Source organism: Chironomus tepperi, unplaced genomic scaffold (genome assembly GCF_022539635.2).
Source record: "Chironomus tepperi strain 1889 unplaced genomic scaffold, CSIRO-AGI_Ctep_v1 contig_93, whole genome shotgun sequence".
Taxonomy (NCBI): Eukaryota; Metazoa; Arthropoda; class Insecta; order Diptera; family Chironomidae; genus Chironomus; species Chironomus tepperi.
The window spans coordinates 1,304,572-1,323,980 of NW_027226215.1; the positions used below are offsets into that span (position 1 = coordinate 1,304,572).

Genomic DNA, 19,409 nt, shown 5'->3' on the forward strand with positions numbered 1-19,409 from the left:
TTCTTTTTTTGGTTCGTCAATCGGCACGACCGAGGTGCCTGCAAATGTTTGTGGAAAAACTGACGAGGAAAAGTGCGAGTTTTTGATTTAATTAAAATTTATATTTCTCAAAAAAAAAAGATTTTCCACGTCTGCAGACGTTCTGAAATGAGAAAAAATAAAGCTTTTATTTATATTTTGTTGTGATTTCTTCGGATAATTTAGTGGACGTTTTGCATTAAATATTGGAGATTTATTATCGGGTACTGGCTTGTATGTGAATATTTTTTGTAGTCTATAAATGGAATCATCATCTTATTTATTAATCCGTGTGGCTGTGCAATGACTAAATTGAGAATATTTATAAAGAGATTTTTTGAGCAAGAAATTTGTTTTGACTTTAAGGCAGAGCTAGAAGTTGACTCGGATTTTGGATAAAAATGTTGAATCAAATCGTCTTCGTCGTTCCGGAGAGTTCAAGGAATACAAATAGCCGGCAATTTTGCTTCAAGCTGACATGCATGAGGCTTGTCACATCGGAAAGTCAGAGCTCGAAGACCAGAAGGCACATTGCGTATAGATGGCCGAAAAAAGAAACCCAAGACAGCATGATTTTTATCCCAGGCCACATACATAAGCCGACATGCATCAGGCCTAAGATTGGATTTTTTTTAAATCTAGCCTGAGGTCTTAATCATGCTGTCCAGGATTGAACTTTCGGCCGACATGCATCTGGCCAGATGCAGGCTTTCATTGAATACGGTCTTTAATCAAAATCATGCTGTCCTGGGGTCGGATTGCCGGCAGTTTCCATGCCTTGTGTCTTTCGGACTTCAAACTCTAATTTTTCTTTTTAGCAAGCTTCATTTTCCCAGATTCTAACAAACAATCGTCATTAAAACCATCTCATGATTTAACGGTCATTTGAGATTTGAATAATATTTACTATTCATAGTTGAAAACCCTTTTTCATACAAAAGTTCAATTTGTTTTTGAACTCCAAAGAATAAACATTATTATCAATAAATAATTCCGAAAGGAAGTCGTTTAATTAATTTACAATCAAACTACGTAATAACTTTGTTATAACTAGTTAATGTCATGTTAATGACTAGTTCTAACGTACTTCATTCTACTCAGATAACAGTCAATTTTTGTTATAAAACATTAAAAATCAAAAATGTATTAGAATCTGACTCAATTTTTTTTTTCGCAGTTTCCGACGTGCTGCTAATGATTCATCTATATTTCACCATAAAAATCTATAAAAAAAACTCATATTTTAATTGAAATTTTATTGTTATGTAATGAACATCATCAACAATATTTTTTTCATTTTAATCAGATGTTATCAAATTTAAAAAACACATTGCATATAATACACTGTATTACATTTGACGTTACTGGTGTTTTAATTCAGTAAATGACAGTGTTTATTTAGTTATGTACTGAGACACACTAGTGTTATCATCATTTAATATTTTGAAAAAGTTTCATTTTTATTTCTCAATTTTTAGATGAAAAAAAATGGAATAATTTCAATAATTAGTTCATAAAACTTCTTTTTCAACTTCTGTTTTTCGAGTATTGAGGTGTTTGAGAACAGTAAAATCAGGTGTATTGACTAATAAATGATCTATTCTGTCTAAAAGAGAGAAAGATCTCGTGACCGAATGATTAGACAACAGAACGAATATTTGTATTACTCTTTTTGAGAGGTCATGTGTTCGAATCTCATCAGAATGCGATTTCCACGTGCATTTATCCAGTTGAGCTCAAAGTCAACCCAAATCGAACTGGTTTTGATCTCTATAAATTCACCGACTCGAATTAATTTAAAATGTGAACTTGAATGGACTTAAACTGGGTCAACTTCGAAGCACCTTGAAATGATGATGATGATAAGGTAGAGATGAATCATAAGATAGATACATTAAATTTAAAAAATGGCGTTTCAAAGTTCAGATTATGAACAATTTTTTTTAAATATTACAAAAATTGTGCAATTTTTTAAAAATTTGCAAGAAAAAAATTTGTTAAAATTGTTCAATTTTCTTAAGTTTATTTGTAAAAAATTGCATGAATTGTACAACTTTGACAAATTTCATTGAATATCTGATCCTTGACGCACTTAAAGGACATTAAAGGGCACAAGGGCTTAATATTTGAATTTCAATCTACGTCTATAGTTTGCATACATAAAGTAAATATGATAACTTTATTAATTGAACTTTTAAAAATCAATAAAGGCTCAAATCTGGCTCAAATCAATCAAACAAGTAATACAAACACCAATCCTAGCTGGAAAAAATTTACTTAAAGGACTTTAAATGCCTACAAATAAATGTGATAACAATTTATTATGTATTTACATACGTGTCGATTTAAATTTATTTAATTTCATCATTGGGGAATATTTTGGGCTCTTTAAATGTTTATGACATTAGGACTTGCTTGCTATTTAAATAAATAAGATTAAAATCAGCTGAATAACTAAGTGATTTTTTAAAATATGATTTTTAATGAAATTAAAAATTTAAAATTAATTTTTGTGATTTTTTAATTTTGTCATTTCTGAATGGGTAGTAAGGGGAGTATGGGTATTTAGTGTCAATCCTTTCCACTCATTTTTTTTTTTTTGGAATTTTCTAGAATATTTTGTGAACCGCTTTAAACCTTCAACCTTGAGTTTTGCGATCTAGACCCCCCTCACCCCATCTCCTTTCAAACTGAACTCCAGCTACACCTCTGATGGATAAGAATAATCCTTACATACATTGTATTTGTCAAAAAAAAAGTCACTGCCGACACCCAAAAAACTTCAAAATTTCATTGACAATTCTCGAGAATAAAATGTAAAACAGTTCAGTATCTGTTTCTTCATTTGTATTATATTTTAAATGTTTTTGCAATTTAAATGCCGACTCTTTGCATCTCCAAAATATAAAAAAAAATACATTTTGCATCGATCACCCATTCTCAATTTCTCAGAAATACAAGAAAGTCCCGTTGAATTCGTTTCGTCGAGTCTCTTGAAGATGACTTTTTATTAGTTTTAAGCTCTCGTTTGCATTCTTATTTTTAAAAATTCTTTTTTTTTTCTTCATTTGACTCCAGTTCAGTTTCGCATTCGACACGCAGTGAGTTTGTGCACTTGAAGTAAATTTTTCCTTAAAAAAAAGTATTTCGCAACAAGTTTTTAACTGACTTTATTTTTCTTATCAAAAAACTTCTTTTTTCAGCATTTCCTACATTGAAATACATGCAGTAATGTGGCAGTCATCGTGGAATTTTTAGTTAGAAATAAAGCATAGCGCCGCGACTATTATAAACAAATATTGCAAAAAAATATAAGAACTATCTTATCAATAATTTTTTTTTTTCACACAATTTACGTCTTATCTCACATACTTGTAAGTCATAGTGATAGCTGCTGTATTTCTCAAGTCTATATAATGTACATTTTTCGAATAGACATTTAAAATTTAAAGTCCACGACTCGTGGTTGTGTAGAAAAAAAAAATAAATAAATGAAATAATACAAAGTATATGTGTGAATACGCATGTAAGTGAGATCGTGAAAAATTCTTATATTTTTTTTTTTTTTTGTTTCCCTGCTTTATTGCTCCGCAGAGTAAAATTATCATCATCTCATCCACCCGCTGGTGCCGATCGTTCATCATTTATGTACATTTACTTTATGTATATTGAGGTAAAATACATAACGAAGTGAATTTCTCATAAGAAAAGTAAAGCCTTTGAGGCTGGCTGGTATATGCAACACAGCACATAAAGTATATTTTATTGTGAGATCGTCGATGGTGAATTTTTTTTAGTGGAGAAGTGAAAAGTGCCAGCGAAATATCAGACATATACTGAACCGAAAATACAAAAAAAAAAAATTTAGAAGCAGTTCTCTCTCTCGTGAGAGACTCGAAGTTGGAATGCAAAAAGTAAACCGGCATTTATTTTCGAGATCGAGCTCTGTTTTCATTTTCGAATTGAGTGAGAATGAGATTGTAAATAAAAAACACATGAACAGCCGGCAATTCACATATGTAGAAAAGTGATCTCGACTCTCTCAAACTCGAAAAAAAACGACCAACAAAATTCTCACTCTCGTAATGTGTTACACAAAAAAAGAAACAGAACCGAGCAACATGTATATATAACACAAGCTAAAAGAGTATGAAAAGCCGAAGCACTAAGTGATCTCGCTCTCCCGACAGACACACAACAAAAAAAAAGGCAAAGAAATATAATAAAAATAAGAAGAAGAGTAAAAAACTTTTACTTCATTCTGTGCGACTCCTAATCGACGTTATTCTACATTCAACATTACTACGTTAAACATCCAAAAATATTACTCGAACCTGAGCATTGAGAAATATTTTTTTTTTTATTATTATATATATTTTCCTTATTATTTTAAAAAAAGTTTCTTTATTTTTATTTACGGCTCGATATTTTTTTTTTGTTTTTTTGTGTATTTCTATCGACTATCGAAGAGTGTAAAGAGTGAACTAAGATCAATAAGAAGTACTGTGTGAAAAAAAAGAAATAAGAAATATTTTTATCAGTAGTGGATTTTAAAAATAAAGTAACAAGAAAAAAAGAAAAAAAAAAGAAATATTTGATATATATATTAAATAAGAGAAGAGAATATAAGAAGTTTATGTGCTGTATATTGAAGGTGAAAATTGAAAGTGTTGTGAATATATACTGAACTTATCACAGAATAGAAAAAAAAGAGAGAAAAAAATTAAAAATAAATTTAAAAAAAAAAAAAATAATTTAGTGACACAAAAATTTTATATCTCGTGTGACTAACCCAAAAAAAACCACATTTAAGTCAAGTGAATAAAATAAATCTCAAAAAGGACTACAAAAAAGAGCAAATCAGATACAAATCCAGGATGGATCTATCCTGTAACGAAACAATGATTAATGATGAAAATGAATATAATTTGTATGTAGAATATCAGTCGGATGAGAAGCCGGCAACAAGTGCTGGTGGTATACAGCAGCAACAGCAACCGACTGTTCAAGCACAATTAGGCTCAATTGGTATTGGAAAATTATATTCAAATGCATGTACGGATCCGACATTCCTAAGAGATCGATGCTTGAAGAATTTATTGACTTCACAGAAGCGATATAAGACACCGTCATGTAGCTACTTTACTAATATACAAAAAACTCTCACACCGCAAATGCGAAAAATTGTAGCCGAATGGGTCATCGAGGTGAGTCTTGTTTTATTTTATATATACATTAACGGTGTCATTTGTGTCTCGCGGACGGAAAAACAGAAAAAAAAATAATATTATTTGAAAAGGAGGAAGTAAATGACGATCATAAAGTTAATTGCATATAAGCATGCAGCGAGAAAGAGAGTGCATTTTTCCAAATGTCCTGTGCCTTTTGTTTCCTTTTATTACTCCCCTTCGCTAATAGCAGCATATAGAGGGTTCAACAGTTTGTTAATTACACACAGGACACAATAATGCTGTTGGATTCCTTCAAATTCGTAATCAACACATAACAATCTTATACGAAAAATTGAGTACAATGGTGCTGGCTGCTTTTTTAATGACTCACGGGACGCTTAAAAAACAATATAAAAAAAAATACTACAAAAATTCCTTTAGTTGTTCGATAATATTGCATGATTCCCTATAATGCAAGAGCCAAACAACAAATACCTTTTTTTTTTGATATTAAAAAAAGCGGCAGCTGGTCTCTCTCTCCTTATATTTTGTTTTTCTTTTCTTGATAGAGTTGCAGCTGGCTGGCGAAGCAACTTCTTCGATTGTAAATAACAATAATAATATTAAGAAACTACTCCGTAATATTACAAGAACAAAGCGTCGTAAGGAAGACAGAGAGAGCATAAAGGTAACCAACCTGAAATGCGTAATTATATTCCTTAAAGGCGACTGACTCACAAAATGCAATAAAAAGAAAAAAAGATATTCCTTTTTTTTCGAATTGGGAATAGACAGTCAGATGTGATGAGTTTCTTGTAAGAATACGAGAAAAATAAAGGAACAAGAATAATAAATTTCCTTTTTATATCAAACAGGCACACAATGTGCTGGTTTACATTGCATATGCAAGTCAAACCATATTTTGGACATTTTAATGATTCTTAAAAGGAAACTTATAAGGGTCTTACTAGCTTTAAGCATAAGAAGAGGGGGTTAAGGCAAACGACCATCATCATCTTGAGACAATGAATGCACTTTTTCGTTATCGATCAAGATATAAAGTCAAGTAATAACAGTCAAAACACATGGTCACAATTGGAAGAAATTAAAATGATAAATTTCCGGGTAGACAAACAGAAATGAATGTTATCCGGTCGAACAGGTACTCATTGGAAATAGCATTCTTGTATTTTACATCATAATATGACAAAATATACGCGGATTCATGCTAGGGTTGTTTTCTACCATGCCACTCATTTAAATCCTTCTTCCTTGCCTGTTTACGTAACTGACATAAACGGAAAAAATACTTTTTCATTCCTCAAAGGCAAAAAAACTACCCAAAAAAATTTCTGCTCTCATAAATTATAATCCTTGAGCATTTTTTGAATAGAAAATTTAGTTCAAACTGATGTTGAAGACCTTGTGTATATGCGTACCTTTCCTCTCATGATATATATAAATTATAAGTACACAACTGTAAGTACGAATTATACTACACTGTATTATATAAAAGACGGTGACACAGTTGAGCAGATGTTATGTTCTTATTCCTTCACCTTTTCTTCTCCTTGCTCTTATTCAATTCCTTACAAATAAATAATAATAATAATTTCTACCCCAAAGTTTTTTTTTTTTCTTTTTCCTTCTTATAATTTCTTCTTATTTCACCTATACCTTACATTTTATGTAAGACTGTACACAACGAAACGTAACAATAATTTATACTTTAGATAGAATTTTTTTTTTTTTGTAAAAGGATATAAAGGACAATGGAAGAGTTTTCTTTTAAGAATCTAGTGTGTTGATAGAAATATAAAAAAAATGCCACCATGTATGTATGTCTTTATAAATTAATACGATACTCACATGTGTATGAGTATTTGTGCAAAAACAACAAATTTTCTTCTCGTTTTTCTTGCAAAATACAGCAACAGCTCTTAAATCTTCTCAGAATCAGCTTTGATTTTTTTTTTTCTTCTCTTTCTTATTTTTTGATGAACCTACCTGGAAGTTGTCTCACTACTTTTATACCTGAAAAGGTTGTATATGCTGTACATACTTTTTTTTTTTTTGTATGTGCGAACGAGATGACGATGATCTTTTTACGATTGGGGTTGCAAAAATGAATCTTCTTCTTTCTGTTTTCGGGTTCGACTATTTGCGTTACAAATTTCATGCAAAAGAAGGCAAGAGAAATGAATTATTTGTTACACATCCTTCTTAAGACTGTAAAATTTCACATTTTTTTATTTTCGTACCGTGTCCTTTGCAATTTTTCATCTTTATTGTCTCATTTTTACCTTTATTGTGTCTGTTTTTGGCAAATAAATTATTTTGTTGCTAAAAATAAATTTTTTCGGTCTAAAAGAAGTAAATTATCAAAAAATATACTTATGCGCTTTCGAAGAAATGTGCGGTTATCAAATATCCACGTTGCAAATTAAAAAAAATTGATAAAAAAAATATGACACGACGTTTTTGAACCTTCAGCAACGAATACTGAACGCATATATAAATCGAAATTATGCAATCGAATACTTTTTTCTATCATTCGATGTTAAAAAAACGTGGTTTTTATAGCTAATTTGTCAATGTTGAAGGTTTTTAAGGTTATCTAAAATATTAAAGAGCATTGACTTACCAGAAATAGCAAATTCTTCATAATTAATAAGTTAATTAGTTTATGCCACCTTGAAATCTATTAATCAACATTTCTACTACTAATTAACAGTATAAAATGCTTTAATTTAATTAATACAAAGCCTTGATTGATGTTCACACTTGAAAATTTGGAATTTGACTGAAATTTACATGAAAATAAACAAAAGGGGTGAAAAGCTATGCGAAAATTTGAAATTTAAATTGTCGTTGGAATTTTAATTCAACTTTGGCCAATTTTAGATCAATTTTAAACCAATTTATCATCAATTTAGATCAATTTTCAACAAATTTATCATCTAAAACAGAAATAAACCACAATTCTGACACAAAATTGTAAATTGAATCGATAGAAAATTAAATATCCAAACAAATAATTTACAAAAATTGCATCATCTTCTGTTTTTTATATACAAACCATTCAATACAAGCTTAGTCATTGGAAAAATATAATTTTTAAATAGATAACTAAGTAAATATGATTAATTTTCTGCCAAATCTATCAAGTTTTGCATTACTTTACTTAAATCTATCCCAAAATGATCTCAAAAATCATTTAAAATTACACATTCTCGAATAATCTTTAATTGGGTTCACAAAATCTTCCACAAGCATGATAATTTAATAATAAATTCGTCAAAATGTCCACTGATGTCAGATTTAGCATTTAACTCATTTAAGACTAGAAAATGTGATGTGATAATTGCAGTCAACTCCTACACGAAAGTCAAAAAGACAAAAATGCGTTCGTCATCGCTTCTTCAACGATACAATGAAAGACGTTGCGCAAGTTATGATGCAATAAAAAGCTTTTCGTAAAAAAAGAAAAGAACAAAGTCTCGAAAGCTCAACCGATCAGATTAGGAGAGCTTAAAATGCGAAAAAGCTCCTCTTCTTGATAAAAAAATTGTTTTTTTTTGTGTAATTGAAAAGCTCTCTCAAAAAAATTCTATTTTGATTGGCAGATGGTATTGAATTTAACATACGACAAAAAAAAATCATTGTTGTGTGTAATGACGAAAGTGAAATAAAAAAAAAAATGATTTAGCTTCGTACTGAAGAATAATTTTTTTTTTATTTCGTGGTACCACACACGGCAGAGAGCGTAATTCAAAGTCAATAAACTTCAATTCTCTTTAAAATAAACAGAATAGATATATAAAAATCCATTTAAATTGTTAATATATTAATGGGCATTTAAATTCTTGAATCTTTTGCTTTATATAGCTGAAACTATTGTTTCGGAACAATTGTAATAAAATTTGTTGAAAAGTGATTTAAACGGGGGAGGAAGAACTGATTTTTGTGGATATTTAAGAGTGAAAATTAATTAAAAATTTGATTTTAGTGCTACTGAAGCATTGAATTATTGGATTATTGTTGAATTATCAATTTCATGGATTTAAATTCAAATTTAAATTCTGCATCAATATTCAAATATTGCTTCAAAGTTCAAAATTTGCTTCAATTACTGAATAGTAAGTAGTTCTAAAATTTAAATCGATTTTAGTATCAAAATTCAAATTTTTGTTTTAAATTCTGCGTCAAAGTTCAAAATTTGCTTCAATTTTAGCATTAAAGTTCAAACTTTAATGTTGATTTCTGCATCAAAGTTCAAAATTGTATTTCAACTTCTGCTTCAAAATCAAATTTCGCTTTAATTTTCTGCATCAAATTTCAAAATTTTAGTTCAATTCCTGCTTCAAAGTTCAGTTTTTCGCATCAAAATTCAAACTTTTACTTCATTTTCTAATTCAGACTTCAAATTTGCTTTCAAATTTGCTTAAATTAGCATCAAAAATCACTTAAAAAACATCCTATCAGTATTGCAAACCCTCATGAAACTAAACTTCTATGCCTATAACGCAAAAAGAAGCAAAAATTCACTTTTTAATATTTAAAAGCCCAAACCAAAAATGGAATAAAGAAGGCAAAAGTGTTTCATTTAAATTACTTTAAAACTGCTCGCCATAATTCAATAAAACAACGAAAAATCATGATGGTGTGAAATTGAAAAAAAAAAAAGAAGTGAAGAAAAGGCGGAAAAATCTAATAAAAATGAATTTAAATATGAATGGCAATAAATAATTCACTATTATAGTGTGGAAAATTGATAAAAACAATAATGTAAATGTAATAAAAATACAATGACCCTTTATGTCCATGAAAAAAAAATATAATTATTATTACGATGTCACCAACTGTCATAAGTTACCGCACTCAATGCCCTTACCATCCAAAAATAACACACAATTAATAACACAAAAAAACATTATGAATTTAAAATTAATTAATTCTACAGCACCGAACGATATCTGTCTACAATTTGCATTTCTCGCAGAATAAATAAAACTTACAAGAGTCATTTGTTGTCACTAAAGTGGTTAACGGCCACCGCTTAATGATGCGCTCGAGTAACTCCTTATTGTATTCACTTTAATTTTATAAAAAATGTGAATTTTATTGTGTAGTCGAGTGTACCGCAATTTGAGGATCTCACGGATGCTCCTTCATTAAATTACAACAAAACGGCTCTTTTCTCTTTTATATGTCCAGGTTACTCGAGCGTGGAGTAGTGGATGGACGCGTGGTACACATTGTTTTACTGTATAAATTTACATTTTCTTTATATACCTGAAAGTGTGGCATTTATTAAATAATTTTTGATGATCTGAGTCTTGAAATAATTGAAAAATTAATTTTCGATAAGGTACGACTTAGATAATGTACAACAATGAACGCTCAATGACCCATAACAAGATAGCATTTTGCAAATATTATAGCCATTGCCTATACTTTTTTTATGACGAAATTTCCCTTTCAATTATATTTAATTTACTCAAAATTTCAATTTTTTCTTTCATTCTTATCACGTTCAATTCCCACATAATATTCAGGGTCGCTAAAAAGGCGAAAGACAAGAGAAAAAAGACAGCGAAAAAGTTTTTTTTTTTCAATTCACCATCCGGTAGTTGCTAAGCTTAGTGCTGTTGAACACAACACACAAAAAAATGAGAATCTATTTGAAACAATTGAAAATACTTAGGAGAATGATAATTTATAAAGATCAACACATTCCTCCCCTTCTTTCTATGTCCAATTCTAATCTTCAATTGTATTCTCCGTTCTTTCCTCATTCATGGATTTCCTCCTTGGACCTCGACATTGTCGATTACAATTGTGCACAAAATCTCACGACAATACAATACACCATCATCTATTAACATCTATAATGCCAATGGCCAATTCATAATAATAAAAAATTTTTGGATGATTTTGCTGTGAAATGAGTTTTTGTTACGTAATCGGTTTGTCTAAGGCTGAATTGGTTGTTTAATGTTTTTAACGGTTTTTTAAAATTTGAATTCAAATTTTGAACTTGGGTAATTTCCAATTTTAAGAAGAAATTTCAACGTTTTTTTGAAAATTTTGAATTCAAATTTTGAACTTTAAAAATTTCAAATTCTAAACGACACTTGATAAATTCAAAATTGTGTTGACAGTTAACCATTAATCAAAGAACTAATTACCTCTAATTTATCTAAACACGACTAATTACCGTCCCCATTAGCAACAGAAAATGCGCACCGATCATTCGTCTCAAAATGACAAATTTTCGAACAAGTTTACTCTTCTTTTATTTTTTGGCAAAGAATCAATTTATAGTCGTTGACTGCTCGTCTTCTTCTTCATACCCTTTCCATATTTCAAAAAAATTCATCGTACATACACATGAATTGAATTATATTACACTCTTTTTATTACTCTCCATCATATTAGAGAACTTGGTGGCTCTTTAATTATTAAATGTACTCGCACGAAGCTCAAATTTTCTGCACAATAGAGGCATTTTTTTTTTATTGAATTATGACGTGCGAGTTATTTAATTTTTTTTTCTATCAAATTTCCTGGCTGACTCGTCTATTTTGTGTATAAGGAATATTTTACATAATTTTATAGACGTTAAGCGATTTTATGGAATTTATTATAATTTTGTGTCTTGATCAGGGTCGCAGTCAATATTTAAATAAAAAGGTTCAAATTTTGAACTTTACAAACTGAACAAACCTTGAAAATTTCAACGTTTTTCTAAAATTCAAATTCAAAAGTTCAAATTTTAAACTATGACCATTTCAAATTTTGAACTTTCATCATTTCTTTTTAAACGATCGGGGAGGACATAAGGCTTCAATATGTATCCCCAAATCGGGACATTCAAGAAACACCAATTTTACATAAAATGAAACCCAATAATACAGTCAGTTAAAAATGACTAAAAAACACAAAAAACTGTTCCATATTAAATTATAATGACCATAAAAATCATCGAACTTTAACAAAAGAAGCTTTACGTACGATACAGCATATTCTAATCAATAATTTTTAACATTTTGATTCACACTTTTAATTCTTCATTTGATTCTTTCCTCATTCTTCTCAATTTTATTAGCTATATGCTCGTGAGATCTAAACTCAGGAGAAATATGGCAAAATATAAGGAAAAAACAAAAGAAAAAAATAGTCAAGCACATTCAACCTTAGGTGGAGTTGAGAGAATTTAATTTCATATTGATAAATATAAAATTTTTTACTGACTAAATCTGACTTAATACTCGGCATTTGCATAAATTTTGATAGGAATTAACATATATGTTAGAGAAAAAAAAAATGCAAAAAAAATAAAAATTCAGGCAGAAGAAACGTGAAATTTTGCTTTCATTCAGGAAGGGGAATTAACATAGATCTGAATTTACCAATGGTATGCTGTGTGATCTTGCAATTATTGAGGATTTTTGGGGATTTTTAAGATATTTTTTTACTATATTTGAAGCTTATTTTATTATTTCTTGAGAATTTTTTTATTGGATTTGACTGTTAAAGGTGTAAACTACCAAGTCATGATGAATTCAGATGAAGTTTAGGAAGAGATTTGGTGAATTAAGTTCAATTTGATAATTTTACTGCTGAATTCGGCTTAATTAAAAATTGTAATCAATTAGGTTTAGCTGAATTTGACGTTTTTGAACTCAATTCAGCTTAAATCTGCATTTTTGAACTTAGCTCAGCTGAATACCATAAATTTGAACTCAATTCAGCTCAAATCAGCATTTTTGAACCTAACTAAGCTAAATTCCATATTTTTGAACTTAATTGAACTCAAATCAGTTTTTTTTAAATTTAACTCAGCTGAATTCGATATTTTTGAATCAAATTGAACTCAAATCAGGATTTTTGAACTTAACTCAGCTGAATTCCGCAATTTTGAGCTATATGCATTAAATCCCCATAAATTAATATTTGACAAATTAACTAAATCCGCTCTAAAATCAACAAACACAATCTATATCTCTTTATACCTCATTTGCACCATCCAATCCTAATCAAATTCCAATTTTTTTCCCACAAGACTCGACAAAAACAAATGATTTAATTCTAAAACAAATAAAGGTATATATAAAAAATAGATCAGAATATTCATGAGCTAGAACACCAAAAGACTATATATACAAGTGTGTTCGCCCCCCATAAACACCGTGAAATTCTCAATGCATGACAATCGCCAACAAAACCTGCTCCTTGATCAATCCGGAAATTTCGATGAATTTCTTCTTCATATTAATTCATTAAATTCCATCAAAGTCGGCTGGTGGATGATCATGATAATTATAATATTTTTTGAAAGGAGTCAAAAGGAAGGAACCACGCAGTACACAGGACGGGAGACGATGAAAAAAAATCTTGCGCAATTTCTTAACAACGCAAGTCAAAAAAAAAATGAAAAAAATCTGAACATTAGTATTTGTTTTGCTGATCTTGAACAAGTTCATTCACCATTTCAATTTTTCTGCTTTTCGGACACATCGGAGCAAAAGCGGCGTGCGAGTTATTTGCGGTATGGAGAGTGAGATCTACAAAATAAAAAAAAAAATCATATATGTGCGAAATCTACTAAGACTAGAAAAAAATGTTGCTCGAATAGTTCACTAAACAGCATCCACAGCAACCCATTTGTGTGTGCGTTTTTTTTGACTTCTCTCCTATATCGTTTTGGGTGGCTCACTTGACGGTGCGGTGCGAAGTAGATTTTGTGTTATGCCTGCCTTTGTTTAAATACATCGTAATATATATGTTACTTAAGTTAACCATGAGATGAAAAGGAAAAATGATCAAATAAATATGAATTAACAACTTTGCGAATGTAATAATATTATTTTATACAAGGTCAGTATGAGTATGATGCCTAGTAATGCTATAGACCTATTATTAATGTTTCATGTGATTTACTCTCCTCGCACATCAAAATGTATTAAGTCATAAGCAAACTACTGATTACGATTAAAGTCTAGAATGAAAGGAAATACGACAATATTTAATAAAAACTGTATTAGATTAGCAAAGTTATCTTAGATGTATTAAAATTCACGGCTGATTATGTGAAACAAAAAAACAACAAAAATTCGTTCTAAATTGCACGTACAACCTGTGTGGCTTCGATTCGGGGAGAAAGAAAAACTGAAGCAGTGGAATGAATAAAAAATTTGATGTAATTTTTTTAGACAGGAAATATCAATGTCTATGTGATCAGTGGAATTTGTATTGAATTAATTTTGAGAAAATATTGCTTAAATATTGCCTTTGGAAATTTGAATTCTATAACGGTTTTTAAAATTTTGAACTTTTCAACAGTTTTCAAAAATTTGAATTCTTCAAAGATTTTCAAAATTTTGAATTCTTCAACGATTTTCAAAAATTTGAATTCAACAAATGTTCTCATAATTTTGAATTTCAATGATTTTCAAAAATTTTGAACTTTTCAACGATTTTTAAGAATTTGAACCTTCCAACGTTGTTCAAAAATTTGAACTATTCATCAAAAAACCATTGAACTTTTCAAAATCTATTCAAACGGAACTTAATGAGCAAAAAAACCTTCATCAGCAAATACCAAAAGCCCAGAAAAACATTAAAACAATATTAAAAGATAATCATCGTCTCAATCTAAACTCGTTCACTAATCCAATCCAAGGGCAATAATCCAATATCTTATAAGATCGTACAGATTTCCTTAATAAAAAAAATCAAAACTCCATTTATTTGATCGTGATAATATTATTAAATTCATACATTTAATTTATTAACACTACATCTTTTGTAGTCAGTGTAATGATGATTTTTCTGTTGTTCTATGTGTCAGCCTCATGTTGTTACTCAAACACTTATTGCGTTAATATTGCTCAATATTTTTGCGGCAATATCTATCGATACAATAACACAGCATTACAATAGTTAAAGTAAATCATATTCTGTACTTATTTGACTGTAATAAGAAACTAGAAGAGATTATTGTTATGGAAAACAAAGGTTTTGTGCTATGCTATGGGAATCTGGACACATAATATACCAATTTTCAATCAATAGATCATTCGATGCCCAACAGCTCCATTCAAAATTCTTATGGTGATTATTGGTTGTTGTCTTGATGATAATGGTTCACTAATTAAAAGATCTCATTCCACAAAATGCGGCACAATTTATTTCCCATAGATTTAATTCCATTGTGATTTTGCCTTAAAGCTTATAACTAAAGAAGAAGAGGAAGACGATAAAGAGGTGACCTAATCGCAAATCGTTTTAGACTCTAATATATGTTTTCCCTATCGTTTGTCTTAAAGACCCACAATTTCATATATATTTCTGTATGTCTCATCTATTCCACATCGTCTAGTCACTAAATTGCCTTCTCTTGTGCTTCATTTTACTTATATTGTTTTTTTTTTTCTTCATTTCGCGTGTGTTATGTGTTATGATGTGTTTCTAGATTGAAGACGATTCATAAAATATTCAAATTAGTGGAAGGTTATGAAAGAAGAAACTAAGAAGTTATGGAATTTATTTTATAGTCATGCGATCTTGGGCCATATTTCTTATACTCAATTCAATTCCTTTTGCCATTTTTTTAGCTTGTTTTATTGAATAGAAATGTGGACAGTTTTTGGATTGACTTGAATTGACAATTTGAAGACAATTTTCATAAATTTCTTCAAAATTTGAGTATTTACACGAATGTAAGCTATTAGGAAAGACTTTTGCCACATTTTTATTGCTATTTACATCTAAGGTGGATTGGAAATTAGCTTAATTAGTGAAAAAATCAAGAAAAACTTTTCGAAGTGAGGAAATTTTTCATACTTTGAACTTTTTGAACTTCAAAAACTTCTAAATTCCAAAAAGTCGTTAGAATTTTTTCAATTTATAAAATTCTCTCAAACCTCAAAAAATGCGTTCAAACCTCAAATTCGTGGAATTTATTAAATGATTTTTTCCCATAATCTACCGTGTTTGTATTCCGATTATCAAGATGAGATGAATAGAATGTCATGAGCCGATATCTTTTGTCGCTGATCAAAAGAGATTCCTTAATTTGTTACTGGCTCATTTCTTCATCCTTACCTCTTTTCTTTGATGATCTTCCACTCAACAAATCACAAAGCTTTATCATTTAAGATCCTCAATTGTAATCTAAAATTTCTCTTGCCTTCCCTTGAACTTGAAGCATGTACGGTAAAAAAAAAAAGATTCTCATGAAAAATCAAAAAGAAGACAAAACTCCCCTTATTCTTTTCGATCTAAGACCTGCTCGCATTTTTTTCTTTTATTTTAATTCGCTTGCTGTTTTTTTGTTTTTATGATCCACAAATCGTAGTTTTAAGAATGAAGAGAAATAATCATAAAAAATTACTCACTTAAAGCCTTTTTATTTAAAAGCAGCAAATGAGATATATCTCGTTTTGTTGGCTGCTGTGCGATGATGATGAAATGATGATTGTTAAAGATCTAGTGCGCAAACAAAACAAAAAAAACTGTAGCAATGAGGAACAATGAAATAAACAGGAATATAATACGCAGAATTACCGAACGGTAAAGGAAGGCTTGATTGCTGTTGCTTGGTGGATGTTTAAGTAGTTACAGTATTGGATACTCTCAACAGGCAGAGAGCATTCTTTTATGGAACGGAAATATCACTACAGGACCTAAAGGCAGTCTCTTTGTCTGTGGGGTACTCGATAGGGCAACCTGGTAGTGAATCTAGCTCTAAGGACGACTAATGAGGTCAAGTAAAAGCGTGTCTACTTGGGTTAGAGCTGTAATGATCAGTTTAGACAGTTCGGATGGTCTAGCTCCATATTTAATTAAGCCAGGCAACATCTAAGCTTCACTGTATCCGAAGCTTAACTGTTTAAACCTCAACTTCTCTTTAGTCACAGACTTCCTTCATTCCAGCCTTGATAGAGTGCCAGCCAAGCCTCTATACAGCATAGAAGTTCAGGTTTACCTAAAACACTCCATATGCCTTCCAAATATTACCCTGTGCCGCCCGGGGCAACAAAACATTTCTCATTACCACAAAAACACAATTTAAAGATCCTTTGAAGATCTACAAAACAAAAAATCAAGGCATTGCCGGACGTGTTTTGTTAAATTCACATCATTTTGTTCTCTAAATTGAATTTACACACAGACGGAGTAATTTAAAGAGAACAACACAATGCATGAATGGAATATTTAATTTAATGAATCCTTAGATGAATCTGTGCCGTTCGCTTATGGCTGTCAGGCCAATAAAGAGAAATGTTTTCCCTTACCCGAAAAACAACAATAAATCAATTAAAATTTGTTAAAACTGTCTACGGTCCAATAATGTCTTCATTACACGATCAATTCCATGTCCATTCAGGCATGTAGAGCTGTATTAAGTTTCAATTTCAGAACAAATGCGTGTGCTATTCCATTAACCCTTATAGTTTGACCAAATTTTATACAGATGGACTTAAATACAGGAACAGTGAAAGTATAAATTAATTAAGTGAAAAAAGAGATTTGAATTTACGAGCACCATTATTATCAGTTCCAATGCCTTTTTTGTATTGAATATTGCCATTAAGCATGTAAGTTGAAACTCATCATTGAAATTTATGTGTGAGATACATCCAACAAAAAAAATTGCATGAACCCCAAACTTAAGTGATTCAGAGTAAAAGTTATGATCATTCCACATGCCGTACTGCTGCACATAAATAAGATCAATAATAGAGATGATAATGAGGGTAAAAATTATGACTCACTTTCACTTCCATGCCTTCTTTTTTTTCTATGTACGAATTGAATTGCCTTGTTGATGGATGAATGGCATGGAAAAAAGGGGTTCACAATATATAGCCAGCAATTCCATTCACAAGTCATGTTTTAATTTCATAATCTAATTTATGCTCCTGGGAACGAAACATTTTCATCTTTGTTGCCCCATGTCATTCACAAATCAATCGAAAATTTATTTTTTTTCTGATCTGTGAGAAACTTTCTTGTTGATTTTTCCACAAAAAAAATGACTCGCTTGCCATTGAACTCAATTTTTGTTCACTTTTTTGGAAGTTCAGTGTCACTTTAAGCAGCAAAAAAATTAAAATTATTGACAATGTAAATTGATACAGAAAGAATTTTTTTTTACTGACAACAATTGCGATATTTTCATCAAAAAAGTTGAAGTTTTCTTTTAAAAAATTATAAAACAAAATGAAATATTTATATGATCAGCAATTTGTTAATCGTGCATTGAATGTCATGATACTGACAATGAAATTTTATTAAAAAAGTTATATAAAGTCTCATTTGATGTGATCGTGAAAATGGATGTAAATATTTTGTGCTAAAAATTGCTGTCTGGTGTGTGAATTTTGGTTGAAGATTTGTGACTTTAATGATTTTTTATGTCATCGAATGGGAATATAGCTGATTTTAAAGAGAAATTGTGATATTTTTATAATTTTGAATCGAATGATGCACATCAAATTAAACCATTTTGTAATTATTTTGAATTTTGAGCCTTTTTTGCATCAATTTTAGAATACAAAATTCAAAATTTGATCGTTTTTCATTGAAAATTGAATTAATTTGAGTTCTGCGTCCTTTTCGCATCACTATACAAATTAAAAATTTTAAATTTTTGCCGTTATTCAATTGAACTTCATTTGGACAATTGAACCAATTTAAACATTGCATCGTTTTCGCATCAATTTATAACATGAAATTTCAAAATTTGACTATTAAGTTGAGTAAATTTATGTTCAAATCGATTCTATCGACAATCAGAATTGCCATTACACTCCTTATAGGAACACCTAACCTCACTTTCTTCATAATCAATCGCCCGTTATATAATAATCAGCTAACCCATAATGTGTGAAAAATTCCTTAAATTCCAATAACCAATTAAATAAACAATTCTAATTGCTCAAATTAATATGATTAATTCACGAAAAATCCCAATAGTCAAATAAAAATCTCATAGTCACATGCGTAAAAGAATCAATTCACATTAAGTCTCTTAAATAAACGCGTTTTGTTACCAAAACGTCTGCAAAGTCTTTAGTTTTTTGTGGTTTTTGTACAGAATAATAAAGAGAACAACACATACCCGGGTTCTGAGTGTATGAACAATATCATACATGGGCATTTAAATTGTTAAATGCCTTTCTTGCAAGCAAAAAAAAAAAAAGAAGA

At 29.9% G+C, this 19,409-nt stretch overlaps 1 protein-coding gene across 1 annotated transcript in view; it reads left to right on the forward strand.

Annotated features, from left to right (window-relative positions):
* Positions 1-3,982: 3,982 nt before the first annotated feature.
* CycD (cyclin D) overlaps positions 3,983-19,409 on the forward strand; it is a 74,545-nt gene continuing 59,118 nt past the window's right edge. The window contains exon 1 of the mRNA XM_070635733.1: positions 3,983-5,225. Coding sequence (XP_070491834.1) covers positions 4,896-5,225 — 330 coding nt within the window. The 5' untranslated portion in view covers positions 3,983-4,895. The remainder of the gene's footprint in view (positions 5,226-19,409) is intronic.